This window comes from Vulpes lagopus, chromosome 11, assembly GCF_018345385.1.
Source record: "Vulpes lagopus strain Blue_001 chromosome 11, ASM1834538v1, whole genome shotgun sequence".
NCBI classification, from domain to species: Eukaryota; Metazoa; Chordata; class Mammalia; order Carnivora; family Canidae; genus Vulpes; species Vulpes lagopus.
This window is the reverse complement of record NC_054834.1, coordinates 69,794,280-69,805,311: the sequence shown is the minus strand read 5'-3', so window position 1 is coordinate 69,805,311 and position 11,032 is coordinate 69,794,280. Positions and strand designations below refer to the sequence as shown.

Genomic DNA, 11,032 nt, shown 5'->3' with positions numbered 1-11,032 from the left:
GGAGCCCAAGTGCTGCTAAGAGTGGGATCCCCTCTGCACCCTAGGACCCCGGTGCCACATCTCCACAGGGGGGAAACTTGGGGACCTAGGGCCTCATGACCTGAGGTGACAGGGAGCCCAAACTCTAGAGGGAGACCCACCACACTACGTCTGAGGTGACGCGGGGTCCCGGGGCTTGAGTGCAGGAGGATTTGTCTGTCCCTCCGTATGTGTGGCGAGGGGCGCTGACCTCCAAGCTGAAAGCTCTCTGGTGGTGCTGGATCAGTTGGGGGTAAGGAGAGGGCCGTGGCCGCGAGGTGGCGGCACAGACTGACACATCACTGCCCAACGCGAGGCTGGGGTCCGCTGGCTTGGTGCCCGGGTCCGCTCGGGCCTCATTCCGCAGCGGTCCACGAGGGTCATCACGAAGACGGGGCGCTCGACCGAGCCACTCCATCTGAGTCACCCCCGTCCACGTGGTCCAAGCTGGGGAGATACAGGGAATACTTCGGACGGTGAGGGATCCCCACGTCCGGAGAAGCTGCGGTGTTGGCTTGAGGGAGACCCTTTCCATAGGCACCTCCGGCAGCATGGGGTCTTGGGTGCTTCCCAGCCAAGCGCAGGATTTCGGGGTTCCCCCCGTATCGGGTTCCAACTACTGAGCAGACGGCACTCCGTAAAGGGAGCCGAGTTCCCTTGTGGGTGTTGGAGACAGTGGTGGCCGCGAGGTGGCGGCACCGACTCACACATTAGGGGCAATCTCGCTGAGGCGGGGGTCCGCCCACGATGTGGCCCGGGTCCGCTCAGGTCTGATTCCGCAGTGGTCCACGAGGGTCATCACGAAGACGGGCGCTCGACCGAGCCTCTCCAATTGAGTCACCCCTGTTCACACGGTCGAAACTGGGGAGATGACAGGGAATACTTGGGGACGATGACGGATCCCCATGCTTGGGGCGGTCGCGGTGTTGGCTTCAGAGGGAGACCCCATAAGCGCCTCTGGCAGCACAGGGTCCTGGGCGCTGTCCTGCCGTGGATTCGGGGCTCTCCCCTTGCATCGGGCACGAACCCCCAAGCTAATTGCACTCCCTGAACAGAGCCGAGTTCCCTTGTGGGTGTTGGAGACAGTGGTGGCCGCGAGGAAGCAGCACCGACTCACACTTTAGGGGCGCCATGGCTGAGATGGGGGGTCCGCCCGTGATGTGACCCGGGTCCGCTGAGGCCTGATTCCGCAGCGGTCCACGAGGGTCATCACGAAGACGGGGCGCTCGACCGAGCCACTCCATCTGAGTCCCCGCCATTCACGTGGTCCAAGGTGGGGAGATAACATGGAATACTTGGGGATGGTGAGGGATCCCCATGCCCGGGTAGGCCACGGTGTTGGCTTCAGCGGGCGAACCCACGAGCACCGCTGGCAGCACGGGGTCCTAGGTGCTGCCCAGTCATGCACAGGAGGATTTCGGGGCTATCTTGCTTTGTCTTGAGCCAGATCAGAGTCCCTCGCACGCCCCTGAACCGCCGAGTCTGTCGCGGTGTGCGGACCACAGTAACCGCGAGGTGGCAGTGCAGACTCACCTCTGCCCGGAGGTGGCCAAGGCTGGGGTCTGTTTCTGGCCACTGTGGCGGTCCGCCCCATCCTACCTCGGGAGTCCACCCGCGGCAAAGTCTAGTTTTGTCCCACAGTAAATCTGGGGGTTCCGCCATGAGGAAGGCTGTGGTGTCGGGGTTGGTGGGGAGCACCTGGCACTTTACGGTGGTGTCCAAGGAGCAGAGTCGGCCAGGGGACCTCTCTGAGGTGTGGTGACTCCAGCTCCCTTGCCTATGTGGGCTCTCCCCATGGTGCCAACACCCTAGACTTGGTGGGCGAACCCTGTGGACTGCGGGGCCCAGATCCCCCCTAGTAAGGCTGAGGGGTCACCCCAGGGATAGATTAGCCAAGGATAGCCTTGGGCATCTTGTAGCTCTCAGGTCTCTGGCTCCTGAGCCAGCGGCGCCCGGGGCAAGCGGTGCATGGGGCGCCTGTCACCAGAGCGCGCCTGTGAGTCGTGGAACCCAGAGGGTGCGGTTTGTGTGGGTGATCAGAACACGGTGGTCAGGGGACCTAGAGCACCCAGTGGGAAGCCTGCCCTGTGGAAGCCGCTCTGGTCCCAACAGCCACTGTCAACTAGATGGTGCTGGAGTCGGAGCTCAGCCATGCACTTTCCCCACCGAGACCCCTGGGTGCTTCCCGTGGCCCTCACCCCCCACATGACGGCTCCCCGTGGACTCCCGGCGCCCTGGGGTGAGTGTGGGGTCTCAGCCATGGTGGTGGCACAGGGGAGCTCCAAGTCCCGTGCCAGCGTCAGGGGCCCCGCGCCAGAACTCCTACTGGAAGCAGAGCGCGCTCCCTGCGCGCGGTCTAGGCGTGTGGCCGTGTGCGTGGTCTGCCCTGAGGGGATCCGCCTGCTCCCACCCGAGGGGAGGGGGACGTGTGGGGACAATGCCAGGCCCTGTCTGCAGGACGCCAACGCAGGGGTGTGCAGAATGCCGTCTTTGGTGGATTCTGGGACGGGTGAGGAACGTGCGCTGGACGGGGCTGGGGCGGAGGTGGGCTTTGCGGTGGCCCCCGAACACGGTCCCTGCTCCGATTGGCTGGCAGGGCAGGGGCGGGAATTCTGGGCGGGGCCACCCCAGTTAGAAAAAGCCCGGGCTAGGGCCGCAGAGCAGGGTGCGGGAGGGGGTGGTGGGAGGGGTGGGGTGGGGGGTTCGGGGGAAACTGGGGAAGCGGGGGAGCCGAGGGGTAACCAGGGAAGCGTGGGGTACCGGGGGCAACCAGGGGAAGATGGGGACAGGGTGCAGGGAAGCTTGAGTGGGCCAAGGATCACCTTGGAAATCTGGAGTCTGGCAGGAGTGGCAGAGGGTAGAGGGCGGCTTGGGCCGGACTGGCAGGCACCTGGCGGGCGAGTGGCATGGGGGCCCGGGTGTCTGGGAGTCTGGGTCACATCGGCATGACGTGTGGCGGGCCCAAGCTGGGGGTGTAGGGAAAAGAGGGGGGAGCCAGGCATTCATCCCGGTCAGTTTTTGGTTTCAGGACGTGGCGGCTGGTGGACAAGGGGAGCCGAAGAGGGGTTCGCCCGGGACCTGGGTGGTGGGCTGCAGCTGGCAGCCGCAAGCAAGTGAGGACAGCTGCCTGTCGGCCAGGTGAGTCCCCTCCCCTCCCTGGGCCTTGCTCTGCTGGCCTTCTGCAGAAGGAGGTGGCAGGGAGCAAGGACCAGCGAGGAGAAGCGGCTGGCCTCCCGGCAGAGCGGCAGGACGAAGGAGGGCGGTCAGGACAGGTGACATCGTCTCAGGGGGAGCTGAGACAGTGGGGGCTGGGGAGCTGGGGGTCCTTCCCAGGTAGAAAGAGTATTTCAGGAGGGTGGGCAGGAGACGAGGCAGGGCTGCCAGCGAGGAAGGTGCTGAGGCGACCGCCTCTATGGAGGTGACAGGTGGCCGTGGGGATCCAGCATGTGCAGGGGCACCAGGCCCGGGTCAGACAGGAGGAGGTGGGGACTCAGGACATAACAGGGTCCCCAGCCGCCACCACATCTCACCCACCGAAATTCATTTAGTAGCAGGTACAGGAGCGGCTCCGGCTCGGGCCTCCCAAGGCCAGTGCTGGAGCTTCGAGGGCCGGAGAGCGGGAACGAAGGAGCAGTGCGTGGGGTGGCCCGCAGCAGGGTGTCACCTGGAGGGAGCGGCGGCCGCAGGATCGGGCTCTGGAGAGATTTCTGCAGCGAGGAGGCTGCGGTGGGCCCGGCCTGCGGGTGGCCGTTCCCACGTGGCACTGCGGCCCAGGGGCGGGCGCGGAGAGGGCCCACAGTGCACTCGGTGACACTGTATGCCCTCACCGCTCAGCCCCTGGGTCTGGCGTGACGGACAGGACAGCGTCCAGGGGAGTCAAGGGCACAGGCGAGACCAGACTAGGCGAGGAGTGTGGGGCGGAGTGAGTGAGACCTCTGGCGGGGGGTCGGGGCGCAGGCAGGGGCGAAGAGCAGGAGCCTGGCAGCGAGCCAGGGGAGGCACTGGCCTCCAGAGCCCGGGCCAAGGTGGGCCTCTGCGGGCGTCGACGGAGCAGGGATCGGTGCCTCTGGGCTCGGACTGGAGATGAGGGTGAGTGCCCAGCCCGCCAGCGCCCCTGACACCCCACTCCAGCTCTCTGCCTCCTCAACCAGCTCCTTTTCCACTTGCCCACAGCCAGGTCTCCAGTTCGGGTGGTGAGCCCGCCAGCCACCGAAGGCCGGGCGCGAGGCTGCGCTCAGAGGGATAGGACATGGTCCGGTGTGACGGTGAGGACAGACGTGATGCTGTCCGGCCTTCCTGGTAAGTGCAGATGTGGGACACAGCCCCTCCGGGCCAACCACCCCCTGAAGCATCACTCACGAGCGCTCTTCCTTCCACAGAACATTCTAGGCTGGCACCGCGGGGAGTCAGAACACCCATGGCTCTCGTTCCTTTGTGTTCCTGAAGGAGTCAACACACTGCTGCTCTCTGGACCCCTATAACCCTCAAACTGACAAGGTGAGGAGGCCCCGGCCACCCACGGGGAGTGGGTGCAGGCTGGGGAGCCAGCACTCATGCTCTCCCGCCCCATAGAAATGGTGCTACCCAGCTCATGCCTGGGCCTTGGAAACCGGACTTCTTCAAGTCCTTCTAGCTCTGACGCAAGAAGATGCTGCATTCTGGAACCACTACACTACTTGACTCAGGAATCGGCTCTGGAAGGTGAGCATGGGTGCCCTCCTTCCGGAAGCTTCCCTGGCTACCCTGCCTGGCTCCCACTCATGTGTCCTGTCGTTCTCTGCAGGTGACGCAAAAGGAACGAGAGCAACCTGACCACAATACCGTCGGCAGCGAGCAGCCCCTGTGGCAGCCGCCACCCACCCCTCCTGGCAATGTCATCCCCGTGGCCACCCTGCCATGGCCAGGCGACCACCAGCCGCCACGCCCCACGCCCTTCACCCTCTTTCTCTTCTTCCTTTCCTGTGTTCTCTCATTTCCTTTCTTTCCTTTCCTTTTTGCTCGGGAGACTCAAAGCCCCCATGACTCTGTTTCCCCGTCCCTCCTGAATTTAATTTGCACTAAGTCGTTTGCACTGGTTTGGAGTCTTGGATCTGGCCTTGAGTTCCCGAGCGTGTGTGCAAGCAAGCTGCTGAGTGCACCTGGCCTGTGGCCCGCAGCGCCCGGCACCCACCTTCCGTCCATCTCTGTGTGGGGGTGCCCGGGTGCGGCTGAGCGCGTGAGGCCCCACCCCCCCCTTGCCTAGTCTGGAAGCTCCTAACACCGAGCAGACCTTGAAGCATTCCATTGTAGCATGACTCGCTCTGTGCCCCTCCCCACCAGGGCTTCACCAGGAGCCCTGGACTCATCAATAAACACAGTTACAGCAATTTGTCTCAGGGACTCTGGAATCCAAGCTGTTTGCCTGGGCGGGGGGGGGGGGGGGGGGGGGATGGGCATGGGGGGGGCCACTGGATGGAGAACATGAAAAAGACATAAGGGAACAGGGCGCGGATGAGGGGGCAGAGAGAATGGGAGGGGCACAGGGATGAGGTGAGGGGCGTGGGGATGAGGTGAGGGGCATGGGGACAGAGGGGAGGGGCACGGGGATGAGGTGAGGTACACACACAGGAGGGGAGGTGGCGTGGGGGAGGCACACGGGGCCAGGAAGCCTATGGCCAAGGAGGATTCCGGGGGTGGGGTGGGGTAGGGTGGGGGTGGATGAGGAAGGTGGGCAGGGAGGGCTTTTGACATGGGGAGGGGCCTGGGGGTGGGGTGACAGGGAAGGAGACATGGGTGGAGCCCAGGGAGGGGTCTGTGGGGCCAAGGCCCCTGCAGGGAGGGGGTGGTGGAGTGGCCAAGGGAGTTCTCAGCAATGGGCATGAAGCCAGACAACACCGAGTCCCCCTACATGCTGTCCTGCCACATGACCTACCTCAGGGATAACACCCCTGGGCCCTTCGAGCCCCCCAAGCCCCTGTCCCAGATCCTGGGACCAGTAGGAGAGTCACGTGTAGAACCATCCAAGGGTGGGCTTGCCATGCGGGAGGGCCGTCCACTCTCATCCACAGGACTGGCCCTAGCAGCTGCCCCGGGCCGGACTGGGGCGGCTGAGAAGGGGAGAGGGACAGGGGACGGGATGCGTCCTGCTGGTGTCCAGCCTTGGGTTTGTGCCTGGTTTTCAAGCGCAGACCCCCTTGAGCTTGGGGTTGGTATCGGTCCTCATGCCAGACGGCAGCTGGGTCAGGGACCCCCAGGCCCATAGCCCTCTGCCTCTGATGGTGCAGTCACCGCGAGTGTGAGGTAGCAGCTTTTGGAAATGAGGTTGGGGTCCTTGGCCGATTCCCTTGCCAGCTGATGAAGCCCAGATGGCAAAGGCCTGAGAATACTGGTCTCCATGCCGGGGCCTCCATGGGGCTGCCTGGACTCTGGGCACCCAGCACTGTGCCGCCCCCACAAGCTGACCTCCATGGATTCCCCCTTGCCCTCATGTGTCTGGGCTCCCCTCTGGGACCCGCACCCTTCCCACCAGACCCATGCTGGGGACAAGGAGTGGGGCCCTCGGGTCTCTCCCAAGCACCTCTGCCACCCACCCAAGCCGTGCCAGGGCCCAGAGCACCACTCAGGGACAGGCTATGTCCATCTCCAGACCCCTGGCCCTTACTTGTAATGTTGGGTCTATCAACTGCCTTTGTCACAAACATCTGTCCCTGGCCTTGGTCACCTGGGCCAGCTTCCTGGGGCTGTGAGGGGACAGTGGTATGGCCATCGCAGGTGCTGTAGGGCCCCAGGGTTGGGAGAAAGCAGAAGGATGCTCTGGAGAGCCCGGGAATCATCAGTCCCTGCAACGAATGGGCAATCCTTTGGGCCCCCAGAGCCAGGGGCCAGGGCTTTGGGTACTGTGGCCTTGTTCTGACAAGGGCTTGAGTCACAGCCACACTTCAACCCTGACCTGGGGCCCTGAGGTCTACTGGTCTGGAATGCAGGAGGGTGGGGTCGTCCCCTCCACACCCAGCTGGGGGGCCCCTCAGGCCGAGGTCGACTGTTCCCCCAGGTCTGCCTGCGGTTGTGCCCATGCCCCTTGTCCCCTCTGAGTCTCTGAGTGCACACTTCTCCTCTGCTCCATGGTGACTCTGGGGCCTCCCAAGCAGGAGGGAATGTAGTGTGGGGAGGGCCCTGGGGCCGGGGGTGCAGGAGGGGTGAGGGCAACCTGTCCCCTGTCCCTGAGGGCCGGCCTGAAGCGGCTGGGGCTGGAGCCACAGGCCCAGGCTCTGCAAACAGGTCACGAGCCCCGGCCTCACCTCACCCGAACTAGGGACACAGCGGTGGCGGCCCCCGCCCCACAGAGCCCCTCCATGGAGCAGGGACAGCCAGGTCGGAATGTGTTTACCTTTGGCCCAACCCGATTTCCTGCTTTTTAGAGAAGGGGCTCCAAGAGGCTGTCAGACAGGCTCCTGGCGCCCCCGCCACCCAGAGGCGCTTTCAAAATGCCCCTGCGCTGAGTTAAGTGTCTCCAGCAAACAGGGGCTTGGATTTCACTCCCCCTCCTCCCCAGCTCAGGCGCAGTGGGGGTGGGGGCCACCGCAGAGGTGCGGGGAGGTCTGGGGAAGATTGCGCCCAGGACTCCAACCAGCCCTCCACCCCCACTAGACGCCCCCACCCCGGCTCCAATCGAAACTCCAGTCCAGGAGCTGGGGGGGGTCTTCAACTGGACTCTCCCCCAACCAAGCAAATCGTCCAGCTTAGAGGGCACAACACTCAACAAGTGTGTGTCTCCGTGTGTCCCTGAGACTCCCGTCCCCGTGTTCACAAGCATGTGTCTGTGCGTCTGTACATCTCTTGTGTCCTGGGCAGCCCCGTGTGCATGGGCTCGGACACCAGCTGTGTGCTCTTGGGCGCTGCAGCCCAAACGGCCGCCCTGTCATGGGCTGCGTGTGTCCACGGTCCAGCCGTGTGGCCCTGAGGGAGCCTCTGCTTGGGGCGCCACAGGCATGGATGTGGGCCCTGTCCTGTTTGGGGCGCCCTGTGGGGTCTGCTGGCTTTTGTGTGGCCCGGCCCCATGTGGGGGCCAGTGTCCCTGGAGGGTGGACATCTGAGCCCGGCTGTGTGTGTCCTCTGCCTTTGTGTGGGCTTGTGTCTCTGCACGGATTTAATGACCCAAGAGCCCACTTTCAGGCAGGGATTACGGACAGCTGGGGGGCGGGGTGGAGTCAAGACACTTGTCATACCAGTGAATGGGGGCAGAAACAATTCCAACAATACAAAGGAAATGAACTCTTGAGCAGGCCTAACATGACATTTGGGGTCTCACTACAATACACCCTGGGAAGCCTGAAAAAAAACACCAAAAACAACACAGGGTTGGGCCAGCCGAGAGTGGCTCCCGGGCTCCCACCCCAGGCTCCAGGGAAGACAAACGGTTTCCCTCTTCCCAGAGCTGGGGTGGCATCTGAGAGCAGAGCAGAGGGGCAGGGGGTCCTGGCCGGAGACCCCACACGGCCCCCACCAGCAAGGGGAGGGAGGCGCCGCCACCGGTCATCCCGGGGACCTGATCCGATCAGTGTCCTTCCGCCCACGCGCCGCTACCCTCCTGCATGTGCGAGCACGTACTCAGGAAGGCCCCCGATAGCCAAGGGCCCCAGCAGAAGTGGTGTGACCCACAGAGGGGGACGGAAGGTTCTGGAAGGAACAGCATGGCCAGCGTGGCCTCCCCCGGGATTGCAGTCTCCACCCCAGGCTGCCCCTGCCTTGCCTTCTCTCCCTCGTGGACTCCTTCCTTCCCTTCTTTGCACCTCTCCCCAGCCTGCACCTGGTGACACGACTGGCCCTTTTCCAGGGGTGAGGGGAACCCGCGGGGGCCCCTTCCTGGAAGCCCACCTGCAGGCCAGCTTGCTGGGAAGGGGCCTGCTCCTCGGCGGCCCCCACAGCCCCGAGCCACTTCCTGGAAGTGGTCACTGTGGATATTCTGCTCCTTGTCAGCACTGTGCTTGCATAAAGCAGACAGCGAGCCCCTTGTCCTCCCAGGAGCCCGTGCTCCATCATCGAACACCTGGCCGGACACAGGCGGGCAGCCGGGGCCTCGGGGGGCGGCGTGGGCCTGGGGCTGGACCGGTAAACAGACATGGGCGCCAACGGGGGGGGGTGGGGTGGGCTGTCCCTGCTCCTGCCCGGAGCTTGCGCTTGCTAGCATGTGTCAAGGCCCATTGGACACCTGTCCCTGGGGCCCCAGGGGCTGCTGTGGGGGCATAGCCGAGAGGTGGAGGGGGCGCTGGGCAGACCCCTGGGGGTTCCACACTCTGCTGGGGGGAGTGGAGGCTCGGGGGGGGGGAAGGCCCAAGGAGGGGCGTGGGCGATGGGGCCAGAGGCCGACAAAGCATTCACCTGAGCCCAGCACAGGGAGACAGGCCCCTCTGGGTTTTGAGGGTGGGGGTGATGGGGGTGGGGGTCTGGTCTGCAGCCCACAGGGCGGGGAGAAGGAAGGACTTTCTGGAGTCAAAGATGGAAGGGATAGGACAGAAGGTCAGGGCCCTGGGACAAACGCACACGCCGTGACGGAGCCCTGACATGGGGCGCAGAGCTGCTCCGGAGGGTGTCAGGCAGGGCTGCAGGGAGCCCTGGTCACCAGAGGCCATGGAGCATCTAGGCATGACTCTGGGGTTCAGAGGTGGGGGGCCGGGACGGTGGGGGCCACATGTCAGTGAGAGAGCTCGGCCCAGGCACAAGGCCTCCTCCCTTCCCTGCCCGCCCCTCCTTGCCCCTGTCTTTCCTGTATAGGCGGTGGGTTGGGTGGGACGTGCAGGAGACGGGGCCCAGGGGGAAAGCAGGGGCCCCTTGGGTTTATTCAGGTGGCTTTCAGATCACGCCCCGTGCGTGGCGGGGCCCACGGCACGCAGAGCAGCACACACAGAGCCCCCGACGGGCTCCCAATTGGTCGGCAGTGACATCACCCCTGTGTCAACAGCGTCCTTCGGGGTTTATGGAGCAGGACGGACCTGCCCGGCCTCCACCCCGCGCCCCACCCCCGGCCCACACACTAGCCCACTGTTCTGGGGTCTGGGGGTGGAGGCTGTGCCATGGTGTCCTGGCACTGCCTGCTCCCCTACCCACCCCCAAGGCCCCCACATCCCCACCAAAAAACATGGGGGCCGTGGGCCTGGCCTCCACCTCCCCGTCCCTCCAGGAAAGGCCTGGAGGCCCCGGGGCACAGGCCTGTGGCTTTGGTGGGGGCCACAACATAGCCTCTGGGATGGGTCTCAAGCTGAGAGTTCTGGAGGGGGCTCCAGGGGGTCTCTCCGAACATACACCAGCCCCCTAGGCCTCAGAAGAGCACAGGGGCTCTCCTTCTTGCCCCCAAGCTCTGGCTGACAGCCATGCTGGGATTATGGGCCACTGGTCAGCGGGGAGGACCAGGACAGCCACATGGCGACAGCCTTGCCCACCCAGCCCGGTGGCACCCCTGGGAGCAGGGGCATTTCCTGCCAGGTCATCCCATTTGGGGTCTCCTCCCAAGCTGACCTGGCCCCTGCAGCCAGACCCCCCAGACCCTATCTCCAGGAGGGTGGTGGGAGGTCTGGGATAAGGCCAGGGCAGGATGTGACACAAGACCCTTGCTTCCCAGAAGCAGTGCATGTGATGGGGACACAAGAGGGCCTCTCAGCCTCCCCTTGGTAAGGGACCCCTGCCTCTGGTAGGCCTGGTGAGATTGGGCTGAGGGACTGGGGGGCTCCCTAATGGTCAGACCTCCCCACTGGCGTCAGGGCCCTCTGGGGAGGACGTTCCCCCCACCCCTGTGGCCAAGCTGCCACGTTGCCTGCTGGGGGTTCGGCTTTTAAGTTGTGATCACCCTTTTGTGAGCTGTGAGCTCACAGCCCTTTTCCAAGAGATTTCTGGGGCCCATATGGAATGAGTTGGCTTGGAATAGCAGGGAGGGTCTGGGGGCAGGAGGCGACCCCAGAGGGCATGGCGACTGTCAGGGCGCCCCCAGAGAATGTGGCAGCCTATGTACTGGAGGGTGGGGAAAGCGGGCAGGAGGGCAGGG

At 64.5% G+C, this 11,032-nt stretch overlaps 1 protein-coding gene across 1 annotated transcript; it reads left to right on the top strand.

Annotated features, from left to right (window-relative positions):
• The first annotated feature begins 3,107 nt into the window (after positions 1-3,107).
• LOC121471351 (WAS/WASL-interacting protein family member 3-like) lies at positions 3,108-9,287 on the top strand. The gene is made up of 5 exons (XM_041721979.1): positions 3,108-4,107; positions 4,192-4,317; positions 4,398-4,515; positions 4,591-4,719; positions 4,802-9,287. The coding sequence occupies exon 5, from the start codon at positions 7,918-7,920 to the stop codon at positions 9,241-9,243; it is 1,326 nt and encodes a 441-aa protein (XP_041577913.1). The 5' UTR covers positions 3,108-4,107; positions 4,192-4,317; positions 4,398-4,515; positions 4,591-4,719; positions 4,802-7,917; the 3' UTR covers positions 9,244-9,287.
• Positions 9,288-11,032: the final 1,745 nt, after the last annotated feature.

Excerpts from the sequence above, each read along its gene's own strand:
- LOC121471351 (XM_041721979.1), top strand. The coding sequence starts at position 7,918 with ATGGGCTGCGTGTGTCCACGGTCCAGCCGTGTGGCCCTGAGGGAGCCT.